The sequence below is a fragment of the Tachysurus vachellii genome, chromosome 22 (genome assembly GCF_030014155.1).
Source record: "Tachysurus vachellii isolate PV-2020 chromosome 22, HZAU_Pvac_v1, whole genome shotgun sequence".
NCBI classification, from domain to species: Eukaryota; Metazoa; Chordata; class Actinopteri; order Siluriformes; family Bagridae; genus Tachysurus; species Tachysurus vachellii.
This window is the reverse complement of record NC_083481.1, coordinates 1,356,970-1,379,249: the sequence shown is the minus strand read 5'-3', so window position 1 is coordinate 1,379,249 and position 22,280 is coordinate 1,356,970. Positions and strand designations below refer to the sequence as shown.

At 38.1% G+C, this 22,280-nt stretch overlaps 1 protein-coding gene and 1 long non-coding RNA gene across 6 annotated transcripts in view; both read left to right on the top strand.

Moving 5' to 3' along the window:
- LOC132838411 (NACHT, LRR and PYD domains-containing protein 3-like) overlaps positions 1–16,529 on the top strand; it is an 89,824-nt gene extending 73,295 nt beyond the window's left edge. The window contains exons 1-10 of one of the 5 annotated variants that reach the window (XM_060858722.1): positions 5,192–5,304; positions 5,458–5,579; positions 6,040–6,156; positions 6,604–6,658; positions 6,919–7,123; positions 7,412–9,182; positions 13,033–13,206; positions 14,601–14,774; positions 15,028–15,204; positions 15,361–16,529. In XM_060858722.1, coding sequence (XP_060714705.1) covers positions 5,527–5,579; positions 6,040–6,156; positions 6,604–6,658; positions 6,919–7,123; positions 7,412–9,182; positions 13,033–13,206; positions 14,601–14,774; positions 15,028–15,204; positions 15,361–15,397 — 2,763 coding nt within the window. In that variant the 5' untranslated portion in view covers positions 5,192–5,304; positions 5,458–5,526 and the 3' untranslated portion in view covers positions 15,398–16,529. The other 4 variants (XM_060858724.1, XM_060858723.1, XM_060858721.1 and 1 more) reach the window with 4 other exon arrangements.
- Positions 2,820–3,808, top strand: LOC132838414 (uncharacterized). Its single transcript, XR_009647629.1, has 3 exons — positions 2,820–3,195; positions 3,265–3,373; positions 3,691–3,808. It is a non-coding gene; the product is annotated as an uncharacterized LOC132838414 (long non-coding RNA).
- Positions 16,530–22,280: the final 5,751 nt, after the last annotated feature.

The window sequence follows — 22,280 nt, the reverse complement described above, 5'->3', positions numbered from 1 at the left end:
TTGTCAAAACAAATATTTTAATTTTAATGCACAAACTTAAGATAATTATATAATTCAAATTTATTTATACTCTCTGAACCAACAACAGCCGTGTTTCATTTTTTTGAGTGTACTACATCTCAAAGTGGGTTGAGGCTTTCCCATTGAAAACCAAAACTGCAGCTGAAGTTACTAAACAGCTTTGTTCTATTATCTACAGACATGGCTGCCCTAAAAGAATACTGAACGATCAAGGATGAGAAGTTGTTAATGAAGTAAGTGCTTTTTAAACGTACAAAAATTAGTTGTAAGGGGATTTTTGCAATTGTTTTGCATTCTCAAAATATATATTTTTTAAAGATCAACCATACACTTTGTGAACTGCTGCACATTAAAAGAAGTGTCACAGCAGCCTATGACCCCAAACGAATGGCGAGATTGTACTTCTGACCCGTTGGTCACTTTTTACCAATTTGCCTATTCCACCAGTTTGTTATTTGCATAAGCTGGTTTGACAGGTTTGGTTTTCCCAGTTACAGTAAACTAATCTGTTGGTCACAAGTTAGAAACAAGGGGTAGAACTATTAGAATAAACCATTATCTATTTTATTCTTGACCACTGTCTTATTCTTGAATAGAACCAAAGGATGCATTTAACTCACATGGTACATTGTTAACTGTATTATATGGTTTTCATGCATGGTGTAATATTTAGAAATATGTAAAATGTTAATATTTTCCATTAATAATACCTGGATCATCCCATGATTTAAAGACAAGCTATCTCACAAATTTTCTAAATTCATGTACACATAAATTTGGTATAAATTTGGTAATAATTTTTAAAGCTAAAAATTTGGAAATAGTTCATTTTCTGTTGGCCCTGTTGAGTTAACTATATTTAATGGCCCATTTTTTAAAAATACTGACTTTGCTAAATGTTCCTTTAGTGCTAAAGCTGTGGGCTTTAAATGAAAAATGGGCAGGTTGAAGCAGTTGTGGGACCATATAAGCTGTTTTACAATTCTCTTTGCATGCTGCAAGGGTCTGAGTGGCTGTCAGATGAAGTGAGACTAAAATTAGCCTACTTGTGGTTTAAAGTACAAATAGGTTGTTTAACATTTTCTCTTCACAGGTCATTGATGTATACCTACACCATAGGTCACTAACAGGCGGACCGCGATCCGGGTCTGGACCCAGAAGCTGTCCAATACGGACACGGACCTACAGCCAAAACAAAAGGTTATGATTTGAAACTTGACGGGGCGCTTCTATTTTACTGGGCGCAGCTTTTGCAATCTTTACGGTAAAGGTAGTGGGAACGCACAGACCAATTGCATGCGAGTTAAACCATCCCACGTGATACCACTCAGCCAATCAAGTCTGTGCATTACTGTAATAAACACTGCGACTCAACAGTGCAGAGAGAGAATTAGAGTAAAGTTAGACGTGAAAGAAAGATAGCCACACATGTAGAAAACAAAGGGAGAGAAACAGACGAGTGAGACGGAGAAAGGGAGAGAAACAGACGAGTGAGACGGAGAAAGGGAGAGAAACAGACGAGTGAGACGGAGAAAGGGAGAGAAACAGACGAGTGAGACGGAGAAAGGGAGAGAAACAGACGAGTGAGACGGAGAAAGGGAGAGAAACAGACGAGTGAGACGGAGAAAGGGAGAGAAACAGACGAGTGAGACGGAGAAAGGGAGAGAAACAGACGAGTGAGACGGAGAAAGGGAGAATAAAGAACAAATGCCGCTCTACAAAAAAGAAAAGTGGACCGCGAAAATAGAGCATTTAATACAGAATGGACAGATTCATTTCTGTTCACACTTCCCACTTCACACTAAACCAGTGTGTCTCATATGTTCAGAAACTGTGGCACTTATTAAAAGTGAACATAAAATGTGAAACGCCATTATGAGACAAAACATAAAGGTTTTGAACAAACATATCCACTCAAATCTGAAGATGAGGCAGCTTTCTCTACAATGAACATAATCCAAACTAAATATGGTTCCAGGGTCACTAATGAGCACCTCCACATGTGTATAAGAGCGGCCCTGACTCCATTCAAGCCCAGGTTTAACATCCTGCCAAGCTAGAGCTCAGTTCTCTCACTGAGATATAAAAGGGAAAGTTAAGCACTTTATTTAAACACACAATTTTCACATTTTATTTATTTTCTCTTATTTTGAATTGTAGCCTTACTTTTATTTATTTATTGAGAGAATGTTATACATATCTACAATCATACATATGTTCAGTTTTATGTTACGTGACAATAAATATTGTCAAAAAGTTTTTGAATGGTACTGAATTTATTTGATTTGACAGTCAGGTATTGATTGCTTGCAGATGTTGATACAACTACTAGGCTACTTAAATATATATCACACTAACTAGTTAGACATTATGATCTTCCGGACCTTCGCTTCAAGAAGTTTTCTCTTACTGGACCTCTTTAAATTTTAGTTGAATACCTCTGACCTACACCATCCAGTTCAAAAGAAAAAGGTGTGCAAAGTGTCAGTGTACTTTTAAAAGGATCCTGTAATTTTTCAGAATTCTTAATGCTTTGTTTATTTTTAACAGAAACCAGTGCATCTGCTGTGAGTATCTGGGTCAACTTCTCTATTTTCTGGCCTTTTTGGATGTCTGATAAAGGTATTTAAGTAATCCAAAAGTTGATGGTAATTACATAACCATGACATAATACATAACATGTAACTACATGATGCAAGTCAAATGATCATCCCACAGATGAAATCTCCTTTAGAGGATATTTGGTTGCACGCTGTTAACTTTGGATCACACTGGATGCTTGTGGTATGTGTGATAAACTATGTAATCTCAAATCTTTTTTTCGATTGAATTTTTTATTGAATACTTACAAAATATTTGTAATATTGGATCGTGTCCCCTTTTTGAAAGATCGTCTGCATGACCAGGTAAAGCATTTTAATTGTAAATCCATTGGGAAAGGAAACATTGTATGAACGTAAAGTTCTGTGAAACTGGAGGTAAGCCCACATACCATGGAACCACTTTTAAACAGAAGGCATAATGTTTAAAATGTCCAAACTTAAAATGTTTTTATTGATACCTAGAAACTTTCTGAAGCTGCGAGTTGGTGATAAGCACAGTGCAGCATGGCAAGTGCAAAGCCTCACACATGAAAATCAACACTCGAGCAGCTGTGGAGTTCTAATTTTGAAGGTGTGTTTGAAAACCTATACTGGGCTGTACTTCCTTCCTTAGATTTGTACTAAAACATGAATTTTGCAGTTTGCAGAACTGTATCTTGTAAAAAGCAGCGTTTAAGATGTGAAGACAAGTGAAAGTGCTATATCTTTGGCTAGAATGGAGATTGTATGTGCACTGCTAAAATATTGAGGTAAGTTTAGGGACATTAGTAATTTACTCAATTGTAAATGTAAAGTAAAAAAAAAACATAAATCAAAATGTATAAGACAAGACACACTACTCATGCACAGAAATATCTGATCAAAAAGTAAGAATACAAAAACACTATGCTGGACATTTACAGTAAATATTCTACATCATATTATAGTCTTACTCTTTGTCACACTATGGATTGTCAAGTATCATTCTGTAAATCTAAATTGAAATGTTTTGCACTATAATTGAATGAACTGTATATGGATTGTTTTGTTCTTTGTAATAGAGCCAGTTTTAATCATTGTGTTCTAGGAAATGCAGAGGACTACAATGTGGTGTGTTTCATGTTGGAAGTTAATGCTGAAAAAAGCATAATTGAAATGGTAAGGAATCTTATTCATCCCACACATTCAGTTTATATCTATACTTTTAAAGTACTTAAAGAAACCTAATACAAGTTTGGCTTGAATAACCATTAATGTCTTCAAACGTAGACTTGGACTTTGAAATTGAAATATTGTAATTCAGCAAATGGTCAACTTATCCTATGATGTTCCAACTGCTCTTTATTATAGCAATATATTTTTCAGTTAGTGTTCCCTTTCTAAAAAGATTTATTGTTTTAAATGACAGATGTATTACTTTTCCTGTGCTTCAGGTGCAATGTGACTTCTGTTGAAGGTGGGAACATTCTGAATGTGCCGAATACACAATAGATGTTTGGGATGTTCTGGATCGGCGTATACCACAGCGTGTACAGTGAACAGCGTTCCTACCAATATCCAGCAACTTCACACAGCCATTGAAGAGGAGTGGACCAACATTCCACAGGCCACAATAACAACCTGTGTAACTCCCTCCAAGCACACACAGACACAAGCGGTTTTCCTAATACTGATTTATTTGAAGACTGGTCTCCAAATCCACCGTGAAAACTAAACAATATTAACAACAAAATAAAGTAATCACATTAACTTGACAAAAGGTGAAATCAAAAGCAAAGTGACATTTTACAGACATATAATACAGAAAATAAAGCAAATACCTCGTTGGCTGCATGCTATGAGAAAGAGAAAGAGTCTTTAATTCTTCCTTATGACTATTCAAGTCCTTTTTGACTGGAACAAAGTTTTCATCGGAGCATACAAAATGTCCGTCCTTGCCGCTAGCCCTTAACGACTAGAAGTCTCACGTCAATTAAGCATTTAAGCCCACTTGAAACGAGGTGTCAAAATAAATTTCCCACAACATACAATAAATTGAATAATACATAAAAGTCTAAACAACAAACACAGCTTAAATTCTCAATGAAATTGTTATCAAAAGGTAAACAAATAAAATAACAGCAACAGTTACAACCTGATCAACTCTATGTGAAGGAGATGTGTTGCCTGCGTGAGGCAAATGGTGGTCACACCAGATACTGACTGGTTTTATGACCCCAATACAGTAAAACTGCACATTTTAGAGTATAATATTTAAATATATAGCACTTTCACTTGTCTTCACATCTTGAACACTGCCCTTAAAAAGAGCAAACTGCAAAGTTCATGTTTTAGTACAAATATATATATTTTTACTGATTTATTTTGAGCAGTAAATCCATCAATGATATACAAACAAACCAGCACCAAATCTTATAACAGAGCGCGAGAAAGTGTAAGTGTGTGTGTGTGTGTGTGTGTGTCCTTCTCCTGTTGTTTAAATTGCGATTGGCAACTCAACTACAAGATGCATTTTCCGCCACCTGCTGGATTGGAGCATAAAGTACATTGTGTGTGTGTGTCTGTATGGGTGTGTCTGTGTGTGTGTGTGTGTGTGTCTTTGCCCTTCCCCCCTCTGCAGTATAAACTGTAATGAAAGTGAAAGTCAGCAGCTCCATTTTGTGTGGAGTGAAAACTAAAAGATTTCAGGAGTAAAAACACAGTGAGTATCTAAAGCTCTAATATATAAACACACTGAAGTGACACTAGATGCAGAAGAGTTTTGTGGGTTTGTACTGAAGCTTTAATGTACACAGGTTGTTTTATAACTTGATAGCGTGACTATTTCCTGTAAGTGAACTCTGTGCTGATTCAGGGTTTAATTTAACACACCGATGTTGGAGTGAAGTAAACGTGTGTCCTGCTGTAATCTGGAGAAGGAGACATGACCTCCAACATGAGTGTGTCTGGAAAACAGGACTTAAAGAAAGACGAGAGGTGACTTACTTTTACATTCACCAGCAATAAATACACACCGTCTCATGGGAACACATCTGTATCTCTAAACACTCACTAGTTAACACAGGAACTCAACTTTGCATTAAGGTGTTTAATAGCAGTGAATATGTCACTGATCTGATCTAAGAACAGTTTAGACAAATCATTCACTGAGTGAAGAGTAAAAAGGACTGTGTAATGTGGAGCATAAGAGCAGCATAGCTTTGTGTCAGTGAACTCTACAGGCTTTAAGACCCAGCTGAGTCAGTTAGCTGTGATTGGGACTCCTGATATCAGTGTAATTCCTGACTTATGAGGCCTGTCTCCTGTTTGAATAAGTGTACAGACTGGATCTGAATTAAAAAGATGGAATTATTGGTGTTTAATGATGAACACATTGTTTAACAGTGCTGAGACAGCAGAGTATTAATTATTGCTGATATTTCTGTTGTAATTCTAGAATGATGGAGAGAAAGAGATCAGACTCACCAGAACCCAGCTGTGTGTCCATGAAGAGTGACCGGTCAATGGATCCTCTATTTAACTTCAGAGACAGAGACAGTTCTACTGATGTGAGGTCAGTATTGTGAGGTGTTTTACAGCAGTGTTCCATCTGATCAAACTCACTCGTCTCATTATGAAGCCCTTCATGAGCTTTATCAGGTGTTGAAGCAGTAAAACACTAAACTGTGCAGTGCTGCAGCTCTCGGACTGGCAGTGAGGAAAAGTGCTTTAAGAGTTCAGTTCAGTCTGCAGACCCTGAGCTGGAGGGTCTGTGGTGCTACAGAAGAACATTTACACCTGGGACATTAATGACAATATAAAGATTTTATTCATTTATTCAAACATTTGTTTCTAAACATGTTGGTGTCTGTTAGGAAATCCTGAAATCAGTGTATTGTGTTAAGAGGATAGTGTTAAATATCTGTGTCTGTATTTATTAGTGTGTGATTTGTGCAGCTATGAATACATCCATATACGTCCAATACGTCCATATCACATGATGTGTTTTGTTTGTTCACAGACCACAAAAGAAGAAATCAAACATCAGCAGAAATCATCTGGACTCCATATTCGAGGTGTGTGTGTGTGTGTGTGTGTGTGTGTGTGTGTGTGTGTGTGTGTGTGTGTTTTAGTGTGTAATGTGCTTTGTGATCCCTTGTAATGTTTTGATGTGCAGCAGCATTATGGGTAATCCGTTTTATGAGTAATCAGAATTTCAGTTCTAAGATTAAATGTGATAACAAAAAGACACTTCTACTTTTATTTTTTTAATAAAAAATCATCTGTCACTGTAATATGATAATATTTAGATCTGTTCCTGTGTGTTTCTAACCAGGAACTGGAACACAAAGTCATCACTCTGATAAAGAATGAGCTGAAGAGCTTTAGGAAGCTCCTGAGTCCAGATTACCCAGCATGCACTGAGAGGGAGGTGGAGGATGAGGAGGATCTGCACAGTGTCAGAGAGGGAGCGCTGAAGATCACACTGCACGTCCTGAAGAACATGAACCACACAGATCTCGCTAACACACTGCACAACAGTAAGAGCTCTGAGTCATGACTTTATTCCATCAGGTTCACTTTAGAGAGAGGAAATAGTTTTAGATATGAACACTTTTAGTTTTAAATGTAATTTTAGTATCATGTAAATCTGCTGCTTTTCTGTTCTGTTCATGGTCCAGCTTGTGGTTACTCTGTACAATGGTCCTGATCCTTCAGTAATATTTATTACATCAATCAGGAACCAACAACAGGAACTGAAATAAATGTACATTTTATATTGAGCTCAGTGATTTTACATTAAAACATGTTATTACTTTGTTTATTAGAACTCTCCTCTGTGTCTCAGCCAAAGTTGAAGTCCAAGCTGAGAGAGAAGTTTGAAAGAATTAATGAAGGAATCTCACAGCCTGGAAGCTCAGCACTTCTGAATGAGATCTACACAGAGCTCTACATCACAGAGGGTTGGAGTGGAGACGTCAATAATGAACATGAGGTGAGACAGATTGAGACCATGTCCAGGAGACCAGCAACACAGGAGACACCCATCAAATGTAATGATCTCTTTAAAGACAAGTCCATCAGAACTGTGCTGACTAAAGGAGTTGCTGGAATTGGAAAAACAGTCTCTGTGCAGAAGTTCATTCTGGACTGGGCTGAAGGAAAAGCAAATCAGGACGTCACCTTCATGTTTCCACTTCCCTTTAGAGAGCTGAATCTGATGAAGCAGCAAAATCTCAGTCTCATGAATCTTCTTCATAATTTTTCACCAGAAAAAAGAAAACTAGAATCAATAGATTGTGACTCCTACAAAGTGGTGTTGATCTTTGATGGTCTGGATGAGTGTCGACTTCCTCTAAATTTCCAGAAGAATGAGATATTGTGTGATGTGACAGCGTCAGCCTCAGTGGATGTGCTGCTGACGAACCTCATCAAGGGGAATCTGCTTCCCTCTGCTCTCCTCTGGATAACCACAAGACCAGGAGCAGCCAATCAGATCCCTCCTGAGTGTGTAGACCAGGTAACAGAGATACGAGGCTTCAGTGATCCTCAGAAAGAGGAGTACTTCAGGAAGAGGATCAGTGACCAGAGCCTGGCCAAGAAAATCATCACACACCTTAAGTCTTCAAGAAGCCTCTACATCATGTGCCACATCCCAGTCTTCTGCTGGATCTCAGCCACTGTTCTAGAGAGAATGTTGGGTGAAGCAGAGGGTGGAGAGATCCCGAAGACTCTGACTCAGATGTTCACACACTTCCTGATCTTTCAGATCAAACACAAGGACCAAAAGTACCATCAGAAATGTGACCCTGATCCTCAGCAGACCAGAGAGAGTATCATGGCACTGGGAAAACTGGCTTTCCACCAGCTGGAGAAAGGAAACCTGATCTTCTATGAGGAAGACCTGAGGGAGTGTGGCATTGATGTCAGAGAAGTGTCAGTGTACTCAGGAGTGTGTACCCAGATCTTCAGAGAGGAGTTTGGTCTTCACCTGGGGAAGGTGTTCAGCTTTGTACATCTGAGTGTTCAGGAGTTTCTGGCTGCTTTATACACGTTTCTCTCCTTCATCAGCAGAAATGTAACAGAACATCAAACCTCTTACCTGTCTGATCTTTTCAGGAAGTCAAACATGTCTGATCTCCTCAGGAGTTCAGTGGACAAGGCCTTACAGAGTGAGAATGGACACCTGGACCTGTTTCTCCGCTTCCTTCTGGGTCTCTCACTGGAGTCCAATCAGACTCTCTTACGAGGCTTAATGCCACAGACAGGAAGCAGATCTCACAGCAAACAGGAAACAGTAGAGTACATCAAGGAGAAGATCAGGGAGAATCTATCTCCAGAGAAATCCATCAATCTGTTCCACTGTCTGAATGAACTGAATGATCATTCACTAGTGCAGGAAGTACAAACTTACCTGAACAGAGGAGCTTACAGACGTCTCAGTGGAATCAGTCTCTCTCCAGCTCAGTGGTCAGCTCTGGTGTTTGTGTTACTGAACTCAGAACAGAAGCTGGATGTGTTTGATTTGTGGAAATATGATCCATCAGATGAAGGTTTTCTGAGGCTGCTGCCAGTGGTCAAAGCCTCCAGAGAAGCTGCGTGAGTATTTTTATTTATAAATGTATTACTGCATGGTTTGTTATTTTACACACGTGGACAAAATTGTTGGTACCCTTCGGTCAATGAAAGAAAAACTCACAATGGTCACAGAAAAAACTTTAATCTGACAAAAGTAACAATAAATAAAAATTCTATGAATGTTAACCAATGAAAGTCAGACATTGCTTTTCAACCATGCTTCAACGGAATTATTTTAAAAAAATAAACTCATGGAACAGGCCTAGACAAAAATGATGGTACTCTTAACTTAATATTTTGTTGCACAACCTTTTGAGGCAATCACTGCAATCAGACGATTCCTGTAACTGTCAGTGAGACTTCTGCACCTCTCAGCAGGTATTCTGGCCCACTCCTCATGAGCAAACTGCTCCAGTTGTTTCCGGTTTGAAGGGTGTCTTTTCCAGACGGCATGTTTCAGCTCCTTCCAAAGATGCTCAATAGGATTGAGGTCAGGGATCATAGAAGGCCACTTTAGAATAGTCCAATGTTTTCCTCTTAGCCATTCTTGGGTGTTTGTAGCTGTGTGTTTTGGGTCATTGTCCTGTTGCAAGACCCATGACCTGCGACTGAGACCAAGCTTTCTGACACTGGCCAGCATATTTCTCTCTAGAATCCCTTGATAGTCTTCAGATTTCATTGTACCCTGCACAGATTTAAGACACCCTGTGCCAGATGCAGCAAAGCAGCCCCAGAACATAACAGAGCCTCCTCCATGTTTCACAGTAGGGACAGTGTTCTTTTCTTGATATGCTTCATTTTCCCATCTCTGAACATAGAGCTGATGTGCCTTGGTAAAAAGTTCCATTTTTGTCTCATCTGTCCATAGAACATTCTCCCAGAAGCTTTGTGGCTTGTCAACATGTAGTTTGGCATATTCCAGTCTAGCTTTTTTATGATTTGTGTCCTCCTTGGTCGTCTCCCATGTAGTCCACTTTGGCTCAAACAACGACGTATGGTGCGATCTGACACTGATGTTCCTTGAGGTTCACCTTGGACCTCTTTAGAAGTCTTTCTGGGCTCTTTTGTTACCCTTCGGATTATCTGTCTCTTTGATTTGTCATCAATTTTCCTCCTGCGACCACGTCCAGGGCGGTTGGCTACAGTCCCATGGACCTTAAATTTTTGAATAATATGTGCAACTGTAGTCACAGGAACATCTAGCTGCTTGGACATGATCTTATAGCCTTTACCTTTATCATGCTTGTCTATAATTTTCTTTCTAATTTCCTGAGACAACTCTTTCCTTTGCTTCCTCTGGTCCATGTTGAGTGTGGTACACACCATATCAACAGACAACACAGTGACTACCTGGAGCCCTATATACAGTATAGGCCCACTGACTGATTACAAGATTGTAGACACCTATGATGCTAATTAGTGGACACACCTTGAATGAACATGTCCCTTTGGTCACATTATTTTCAGTCTTTTCTAGGGGTACCATCATTTTTGTCTAGGCCTGTTCCAAAAGTCTCCTTCAGTCTGCACTACTGCTAAACTTTACCAAGGACTGAGCTCGTCCGCTCAGGCAGCTAACTCAGATGAGTGATGAAGATTTTCTTTCTCTAACACTGACCTGTTTGTAGAGGATGGATTTTAAATGTGACTTTTTATATGAAGACTTTTATTTTGATGGGGTTCATTTTGTTCTTTGCTTATCAAGTGTACAAGCAGGTAAAAAGAGAGAGGATGAATAATGTGTCACAGGTGAGTGTAGTGTCGTGACCGCTGTTATTAAAATGTCCTGTTTTGTTCTACTTGGAGCTCGACAAAGACACCAAACTGTTAATGACCGATCACATTCTTGTTCTTGGATCGTGATTGTTGTTAATCTGTTGTAGTTGAATTATAGACACAGTTTATTGTCTGGTTCACTGCATCAGAAGATGGTGGATGTGGTAAAAACAGACGGTGAACACAAAGACGATTGCACGTGACGGTCGGTCAGGTTTATCACCGTTACTGTTGAAGAGACGTCAGGTTTCGTTCTTTCGAACCTTTCTGTGGATTTTGGAGATTTTAAGCTGTGAACTGTGTTTGTATTTATAAGCAGCTGTAGTTAATCTATATTTTTGTTGTACAACGTTAATAACAGACTGGTTTTGTTCTCTGTTCATCATTAAGTACTGATAAAATATTACACATTGGGCTGAAGGTTTACAGACTCTGAGGTCTGATATCACTTGAGCTCTTATTGGACTGGGAACAAAATACTGAATTGTACCATACTGGAAAGAGTGGAGGTGGATTTTCTTTATTGTATTGAATATGGTCTTGTATTCAGCTTAAGTTGAGTTTTATAACTGAGTTACAGAGGTGAATTAGGTGCTAACTTCTTTTGTCTAGTCCTGGGTTAAAGCACTGACTTGGAAGGTGTATTGTGATTGTATCTGACACATAATTTTTTTAATACTGGGGCTAAAGTGTGTTCCATAAGAGAAGACAATAATGACAGTTAAATTGTTGAAGTTAAATGATGTGTTTTGATTCTGACAGCTACCTTGGAGTCAGACGTCTCACTTACCTTGCTAGGTTTGGGGAGGTTGTGCTGTTCAAAGCTAGTTCCACACTGTGTATTATACAATATACACTACACTCTTCAGGAAGTACCATGTCACTTATAGCCACCTGAAGCCCACCTACACAAATCCTTTAGTGTAACACACAGTAGTGTTGTGTTAGATTTTTACCTACAAGGTGGGTTAGATTTCCCTGCTATGTGTATATTCAGTGTTTTAGATTGAACAAACGAATGTCTGTATGTTGATCCATCTAAAGCTAATACTTGTGTATATACAGTGTCACTCATTTAAAGGTAAGAAGTTTGACTTTGTTTATTTCTGATGCTGTGTGCAGTCGTGCTGATGTGACGTCACTCTGTAAACAGGGAAGGAGCTCAGATTTGAGAAGAAAACCCCACGTTCACTTCTCAGTTGTGGAGGCATGAAAGACATGATCCCATTTACTCTGTGGAGAAAGAAGGGTTCACTAAGTTGTGTTGAAATAGTAACAGTGACATCTGTAGTAAACAGTACAATGTTCTTTCTAATATCCTTTATTTACATTGTTTATGATCGATGAGAGATTTTTACACATCTATATTTCCTAAAATATGTAAATCGTAGTGAATCGTTTATATAATCTTTCTCTTTAGTTAGGATGTGTTTGGATGTATGTGAACACTCCACCTGTACTCAGGTCCACACCAAACACCTGAGCCAGTGTGTGTGTAAAATCAGAGGTCTGGAGGTGACAGATTTGTGCCTGTACGAGCACAGAGAACAACACACACCAACTGTTTGTGTCTCTGTGAAATCCAACATATAACTGAGTGTAAAGTACGACTAGTATTGTCATGTTACCCCAGGTCCACCAAGCTGCCACTGCTGGACCCCTGAGTAAGGCCCTTAACCCTCCGTTGCTCAGTTGTAAGTCACTCTGGATAAGGGTGTCTGCTAAATGCCGTAAATGTAAATGTAAATGTTATTAACTGCTAGTGTACAGCTGTATAATTCTTTATTTTCTGTAATAAAATGGTTTGTAGAAACTTGAACACAGATCAGAGTGTAGTGTTTGTAGGCTGCTCACTCTCACATGTGTGTTATGTACATGACCTAATGGTCTTATAATAAATTGTAGCTGAGAGATTGTGGAGTGCAGAAAGACGTCCCTGCTCCTGTAAATGTGCTGATGTGGTGTCCTGTCCTCTGATTTGTGTGTGTGACACAAACACACTGACATTTCTGTTACATCTTCAACTTTAGCTGGATTATGGCTGTGTTTGTGTGTTTGAGATCAGTGTTCTGATATTTCATCATTTCTCTTCCAGTCTAATTGGGTGTAATCTGACAGAGGAAAGCTGTAGAGTTCTGTCCTCAGTTCTCAGCTCAAACTCCTCCAGTCTGAGAATTCTGGACCTGACTAACAATAAACTGCAGGATTCAGGAGTGAAGCTGCTCTCTGATGGACTGAAGGATCCACACTGTAGACTGGAGATACTGAGGTACACACACACATACACACACACACACCTTTAAATTTTGAGGAATTATTCTAATTATCATATCTTTATTTCTATAGAACCTTTTAAACAGAAATCTTTACAATAGACTATATATACACTGCTCAAAAAAATAAAGGGAACACTTAAAGGCAGGGTCTCTGGTTTTTGAGAAATGCTTCAGAAAACTGAGTCAGGCCGAATAATAAAAAAATCAAAAACAAAATTCAAAACAAACGTGTAGCCAATGAGCAGAAAGGGGCGTGTCTTGTCAATATGGGCGGGGAGAGTGTTCAGTGCGCATGTGTGACATTAGCAGAAAGCGGTTTTAACATTGACATGGAGGATAAAAACAAAGAAAGAAAGAGAAGAAAGACTTACGATAAGGTAAGAAGTAGGACGTGTTAATATAGGATCAGCTTTCCAGCGCTGGAGAGAACTGAAGGAGCAGGAAGTTGGTCACATATTCACAGATTGGAGTTTCCTGAGTCAATAACTCCTGAGCTAAACGCTGTTACTACACAAATAACACCTCTTTTCTATCGTAGTAATGTAGAGACGCAGCTACAACCGTGTTTTGTGTAGTAACAGTGTTTAGCTCAGGAGTTATTGACTCAGGAAACTCCAATCTGTGAATATGTGACCAACTTTACTTAAGACGCCGAGGCGCTTTTTTCCTTCTCGATAGGTGAGTAACGTTGGTTTTGCTTTGTTACACAGAACTAATATATGCCTTTGTCCTTTACATGATTATGCTTGTGTCATTTTTGCTTGTTTGTTTATCTGCAATCGTATTGTTCTTCCCTTCAGCTATGATAAAGACACATTTCTTTCCATTATTTACCTGAGTTAAGTATGTATGTGTGGGCGGAGCTATCAATACAGGGGTGGGACCCATTTGGGTTAGGGGCGTGTTTGTTTTCGTGATTTCAAATGTCGACATTGGCTTTCAAAAATCGGAGACCCCACCTTTAAGCAACACATCCTAGATCTGAATGAATGAAAGTCTTATTAAATACTTTGTTCTTTACATAGTTAAATGTGCTGTCAACAAAATCACACAAAAATTATCAATGAAAATCAAATTTATTAACCCATGGAGGTCTGGATTTGGAGTCACACTCAAAATTGAATTGGAAAAACACACTACAGGCTGATCCAACTTTCATGTAATGTCCTTAAAACAAGGCAAAATGAAGCTCAGTAGTGTGTGTGGCCTCCACATGCCTGTATGACCTCCTTACAACACCTGGGCATGCTCCTGATGATGTGGCAGATGGTCTCCTGAGGGATCTCCTCCTAGACCTGGACTAAAGTATCCGCGAACTCCTGGACAGTCTCTCTCTCTCGTCACCTGGCATTTCAACTGTTCAAACACTTCATCGTTTCTCTTCCAGTCTGTATGGGTGTAATCTGACAGAGGAAAGCTGTAGAGTTCTGTCCTCAGTTCTCAGCTCAAACTCCTCCAGTCTGAGAGAACTGGTCCTGAGTGTCAATGAACTGCAGGATTCAGGAGTGAAGCTGCTCTCTGATGGACTGAAGGATCCACACTGTAGACTGGAGATACTGTGGTACACACACACACACACACACACGCAGACACACACTCACACACGGACATACTGTACACACACACAGAGTTTTAATAAACACTACAACATCCAGTTCTCCTCTGTGGTAACTAATTGTAGTGATCTGATATATTGTCATTGTTGTGTGTGTGAGATGGAGAGTAAATGTACTGTATATAAAGATTTTGTGTATTTCATGTTTTCAATACTAAAACTGAGTGTGTTAAGTGTGAGAAGGTTTTCTTTCTTGTAGGATGTGTGACTGCAGTATTACAGATGAAGGTTGTGCTGCTCTGGCTTCAGCTCTGAGGTCAAACTCCTCATCACACCTGAGAGAACTGAATCTGAACAGTAATAATCCAGGAGAATCAGGAGTGAAGCTGCTCTCTGATCTACTGAAGGATCCACACTGTAAACTGGAGACACTACAGTGAGTTACTGACTTACTGTCTCTTTATTGTATGATATTGAGTAATATTCACTGTGTGCTGTAAAATGTCACATCTAATGTGTGTATTTATGCTTCTGTTGTTCATAAGCAATGTGTTTAAATTTGTCTGTAATTCTGTCCTGTTGTGTTTTTCAGCATTAAGAATAATACACTCACCAGGTCTGGTGTATGACAGGAGTCTCTGCTCAGACCTTTTTTCCAGGATAAAGCAGTTATGGTGGTGAAGCGTTAGAACACGTCCCACATTTCCAGCAGTTTGGGAGCCGAATCATTCATATTCAGATGTAGAAGATCCATAACAATAACTGAAATAGATCAGTGTTACTGTTTCCCAAATGTTTTTGTCACGGCACAGTTTTGATTTATAAAACATCCCACGGCAGACAGCAAACCACTAAGCTTTAAAATTAATTGCACAAACACGCTTCATTGTTTCAGATGGAATATTAAAAGTGGACATAAGCCTACATTAAAATGACATTTAATGTGAAATTTGAGCTTAAGACAGGTAGGAATAAGTTAGTTACTGCTACTACTACAGTTGCTGCTGATAAAACAGCAAATTTTGGCCACATGTCATTGCTGTCCGGCGGAAACCTCGTATTTTTTAAATAATTATGTGTCATCAAAATTGCTATTATGGCTTTATAAATGGTCAGACAAGTGCGTCATTATATTAACATTTTATGTAAACAGCTTCATCTGAGGCAATAAGTGTATCACATTAGTTTTTTTTTTTTTCAACTTACAGGATATAAAGTTTATTGTAATCACTGTTTTTGTTGTTGAATACATGTGGACAATATGTCATGATGTAAAAGGTAAAACAGAACTTAAAACAGTATTGGCTAGTACAACTACTGTACTTGGCTAGTAATTACTGTACTTAAGTAGAAATTTCACCTATCTGTACTTTACTTCGCTATTTAAATTTGTCAACTTTCACTTTTACTCCACTACATTTCCTAGATAAAATGTCTACTTTTACTCCATTATTTTCCACTAAGCGTCTTCGTTACTCGTTACTACAAAATAAAATCAGAAGAAATGTGTGCGACTGCAATAAGGTTTGGCGAATCACTGCTCAAAGACTGCATTACGCAGCTCTGCACGCTCTACGGAGAAGCACAGGCATGCGCAGTCAGAGCTGGAGGCGTTTATCTATAACGTTAATCGGCGGAAAGTCGCAAAGACGGCAACCAAAAGCAGTGAAATTTCACTATTCTTATTACCAGAGTTGTAGCACAAACAAAATATTAATGCAAACAATCCATTCAATACTAAATAAAAATAACATTTATTGATTTGGTCTTTGTCTTGTGAATATTTTTTATTAATGACTGCATTCATTGGACACACAGTTTGTAGAGAATGCACACATACATGAACTGATTTGACTCAAGACCAGCATCATTACATCATGCATAAAATTTTGGTGTCCACTTTTGCCATTTAATAATACCATAACTTTTGGCTTACTATGTAGTCATATAATATATAATATAAAACTCTTCTTGTTTTAAATTCTCACTGAGGGCTAAAACCCCTAAAGATGAGACCCTAGAACCGCCCCTGATCTTATGTCTACCAAAAATCACTGAAGTTTTACTTTTTACTTTTACTTCAAATACTTAAGTACATTAAATATCAGAAAATTACTTTTGATACTTAAGTACAGTAAATATCAGATACTTTAAGACTTTTACTTGAGTAAAATTCTAAAAGGTAACTTTCACTTCTACCAAAGTCTTTTTCTAGTACAATACTTGTACTTTTACTCAAGTATTGCTTTCTAATACTTTATACAACACTGGCCTTTATAGACAGTGTTTTCTGAGTAAAAACGCTGTAACGTTACTTATTCAAACATCGGTTCTTTACTTAACCTACATTTGCACTGCAACCAAACAGAGATCTCCAAACTGCATGCAGCACTTTATTCCAATAGAGGCGGGGCAGAGTTATGAGGTTTGACTGACAGTTTGAGGAGCCAATGTAGTTCCAAGGTTTAGTCCTAAGCTCTCTTAAACACTTTTCATTGCTTAAATGTTTGTAAAAACCCACCTTTAGAGGTAAAGGTTTCAGGATAAGGATGACCGCATTGATTTTTTTTTTTAAATAATTTTTTGTAGAATTTAATACATTTTTATTTTTTGCATTTAATATAGAATTTTTCAATATATATTTATATTGAAAATATAATATATTTTACCCGCCCAGATTGGGCGGGTTCCCGCCCAACGGGACTCCTTTGGTCACGTCCGTACGGTGGCCGGGAAGTGCAAAACAAATTAACAAAACCGAAAACACATTAACAAAACCGAAAACACATTAACAAAACCCAAACCAAATTAACAAAACCAAAAACACATTAACAAAACCCAAACCAAATTAACAAAACCGAAAACACATTAACAAAACCGAAAACACATTAACAAAACCCAAACCAAATTAACAAAACCGAAAACACATTAACAAAACCCAAACCAAATTAACAAAACCCAAACCAAATTAACAAATCAGAAAACACATTAACAAATTCGAAAACACAACGACAAGTCAGACAACCCAGAAACGGTAGTGTATCGTTTTTGAATGGAAACTTACCGATCATTGGACAAGACACCTGTCACTCAAGATATACAGGTATGGAATCTTATGTGTAATGTGTAAAGTTCTCCGTTTAAATAAAGTTCTCCGTTCAAGAAAATAACAGAATTAATCCACAGTAATCCATTCCATCAATCCATTCCAACTTTTCCCTGTGGCAGACTGTTGAACTTCATGTATACTTTGAGTGACAGGTGTCTTGTCCAATCACAAACTATACCAACCGCTTCCGGGTTGTCTGAAATGTCGTTGTGTTTTCTGATTTGTTCATTTGTTTTCTGATTTGTTCATTTGTTTTCTGATTTGTTAATTTGTTTTCTGATTTGTTAATGTGTTTTCTGATTTGTTAATGTGTTTCATGCACCGGTTTAGACAACCCGGTGGTAGGTATAGTTTGTGAATGGAAACTTACCGATCATTGGACAAGACGACTGTCATTAAAGATATAAAGGTGAATGAAAGGTGTCTCGTCCGATGATGGTAAGTTTCCATTCACAAATTATACCAACCTCTTCCGGGTTGTCTGACTTATTAATGTGTTTTCGGTTTTGTTAATTTGGTTTGGGTTTTGTTAATGTGTTTTCGGTTTTGTTAATTTGGTTTGGGTTTTGTTAATGTGTTTTCGGTTTTGTTAATTTGTTTTGCACTTCCCGGCCACCGTACGTCCGACCGGAAAAAAATGCATTGGGCGGGTCTTTAAAATTTGGGCTGGTTTTTGATGCAACAGGCAGGTTTTTATTTTTGACTATAAACAGTATTCTTTATTATTTTTTAATGAAAACTAACTTTAAAATAAATTATATAATGTAGGATGACGTTTAAATTAGGTATGGTTCAGGTTAGCCATTAAGGTTTAGGGGAATCCTGTCCAATCAGACTACAAGCTTGATTGGCGGGTTGTTGTAGGCTAATTCGTTATATCGTCAAAACTGCATTATCATCATCAGTGATCATCATTCATCATCATCATCATGCCAAAGTGGGATAAATATAAAAAGTCCTACAGAAAGGAATGGGAGAGCGACCTGTCTTTAAAAACATGGATTACACCTGTGGTAGGCGATGATATATAGGCATTTTGTAAATACTGTCAATCAGAAATCAGAGCACAGTTAAATGATTTTAAAGAGCATGCTAATACAAAAAAACACAAATCGCTCTGTGCACCAAGTATAAAAACTTTTACTGTGTCAGCGGGAGCAGCAGGGCAGTGTCCGATCAAAGATGACCAAAAACGCCGTGAAATTAGAATCGCTGCCTACATTGCTTCAATAAATGCGGTGGACGATTTGTCAGACATTTTGAAAGATGAGATGGGAACATTCCAAATGCACCGGACAAAGTGTACAGCCATTATCAAATCTGTCCTCGCGCCACACTTCAGAGAAGAACTTGTGGAGGATATTGGGGAGTCTCCATATTCCCTGTATCTCGATGAAAGCACTGACATATCCGTGAACAAACTTCTTTGCATTTGTGTGAAATACCACTCAAAAAAACACAGCAAGTTTGTAAGTACATATCTTGGACTTGTGGAGCTGACAGATGCTGATGCTAAAGCCATATCAGAAACTGTTGTCGCTTTTCTATCACAGAACGGTCTCCAGATTAAAAACATGATGGGCATTGCCACAGATGGTGCCAGCGTAATGGTTGGGAAAAAAACACTCGGTTTTCACCCTACTTAAACAAATACAGCCAAACCTGCAGCTTATTCGCTGTGTTTGCCATTCACTTGACATTGTTGCAAATAAAGCAATGCAGCTTCTTCCAAGCAACATAGAATACATGGTTAGAGAAACCTACAACTGGTTCGCACATTCAGCAAAGCGGCAGTATGAGTACAAGAACATATACGAGACTATCAATAACGGGGGCTGCCCCTTGAAATTAAATAATAAAAAAAAGTTAAATAATAATAATAATTTTAATAATAATAATATAAAAAAAATAATTAGTTGCTAATTAAGCACAAATTTGTAAGTAGCCTACTAATACAAAAAGAAAAGTATAATGAAATGATTTGAGAATTGGCCTATTAGAAAAGAACTGTAGTTCTGACAATAGTAGCACAAGAACAATAAAAAATGTTGTCCCCTTCTGAGGTTTCCGATGTAGACCTTGTGTTTTATTAAAATTATCATTTATATTTAAAAAAAAAAAAAAAAAGATGCACTGGATATACTTGGGGCGAGCCTGGTGCTCTCCAATGTGCGTCTGGTTGTTTAATAAGAAAAAAAAATGTGTGTTTTATTCTATAACAGTTTTAATAACAGTATTTTGGGCTGTTATTTTTTGAAATGGGCGGGTTTTAAGCTGTAGTTGGGCTGGAAATCTTTAGTCCAATCTGGCAACACTGAACATCGATTCCTCTTTCAAAAAGGGGAGGAGACCGAAAGAAACTCTGGGTTTACCGAAGAAAACCTGCTCCGACCAGGTTAGGTTCACAGAGTAAGTTGCTAGGGCAACTGTTACTATGGTAACTGTTGCTATGGTAACTGTTGCTATGGTAACTGTTACTATGGTAACTGTTGCCCTGGTAACTGTTACTATGGTAACTGTTGCTACGGTAACTGTTGCCCTGGTAACTGTTACTATGGTAACTGTTACTATGGTGACCGACTCTTAAGTATAAGTTACCTCTCAGAAACGGGCTTAACTTAACCTGCTTTCTCGGGTTTAACATACCTCCCTTTCTGAAACAAAACCCAGAGTTTCCCTCATTTCAGGGTTAACATACTCAGAGTTTTCACTTAACCTCCTTTCTGAAACAGGCCCCAGACCATTAGATATGCTAAGCTAGTTTATTTACATTGCTGTGTGGCGCCGCGGGAGTGTAGCAGGCGGGAGTAGTGAAAACACGGAATGGTTTAATTTATATGGACTCTAATGAGCCAAGTGGAATGGATTTCAGGAAGCAGGATCGTGGTCAATGCTGTAGATAAAACGCGGAATGGAGTTTAATTTATTAGGGCATTCCTCCATAGACATATACACTAGACCCTTTTACTGTTTGTACATGTAGAGGGCCAAGAAATAAATGTGAAATGTGCATACACATAAAGAAAAATAGGCACCCACAAAATAAAACTGTAGAGACAAACAGTTTGTAACATATACCTGATGTTGTTCTGTGTATTATGGACTCATTAATGTACTTTTGGACTTATCTTTAAATGTTGATTATCTTTGCCCCCTGTAGAGGGCGTCTAGCGCTTCTGAGAAATAGAGGCTGCAGAGCTCAGGTCAGAGTTCATTAAACATTGCAAGAGCTCGCAGCATAAACGTGTCTCTGTTATTTCTCTGCAGTGTTTTACATTCAACTTGCCACTCTGGGTTTCTCTGGCCTAGAGCGGGTAACATACACAATGATGACGTGGCAACGTATGTGCGCGCATTTTAGCAACAGAAGTATGGCGAGAATCGGCAGTAATGCAACACAAAGTTATTTTATCAACTTTTAAAGTGGAGTGGATATGAGACGTTAGCAGATGGCCAAATATACAGTGGCCAGATATATATCATCGCTGTCGGGCGGAATCCTCGTATCTCGAAAACCATTATTTTTCAGGAAATTAAAAAAACGCCGTATTTCTTTGAGTTATTAAACATTGTATCGTTAAAGTTGTTATTATACCTTATATTGCTATCATATACTGTTGTGTACCAACATTAACACAACATTTTCCCAAAGTCACAGTTTATCGGAGATACAAGCTTTATGACTTGGGAGCAGGGAGATACGAGTTTATGCTGTCATTGATAAGAACGGTACGGACACAGACGTCGCTGCTGCCAGCAGTGTTCAATAAAGTCTGCGGTCACATTGAGCCTTTTGACAAGAGAAAAGGCTTCAATAGTTAACCAAAGCTAATGACTGTAGTTACATACATCTTCCTAAACTCTATTTTAAAGGTTTAAGAGCTATAAGTGATGCAATACAAAACACGATAATCTGATTAGGCTGTCTAATAGGTGGAAATTAGTCTAATCTGCTCGCAAACTTGCCTTCGTGGCTCACGGGTTTCTTTCTGCACAGAAGCATTACAGCTATCGATTTTTAACAAAACAGACCTACTCAAATGTATCTAACCTAACTATTTTCACTTGTTAGTGTCCAAAAAACAGTGTTTTACATGCACAGTGCCAAGAGAGGCATTGTCTATAAGTAGGCTGACTTAAAGTCAGTAAAATAATAATAAAAACAATAATTTAATAGTGGTATCCAAAACATTCAATTTAATTATTATATTATAAAAAAACATTTTAAAATGTCAATGAACATGTATAATAAGCAGTAATAAATAGATATTTAAAATACATCAATAACACAGATAAACATCGATAAAATCATAGTTAAAGGGATAATTCACCCAAAAAATAAAATTAATAAAGTTCAAATTATCGTTTCACTACGTTATACGGCATGTTTACGTATAATAACG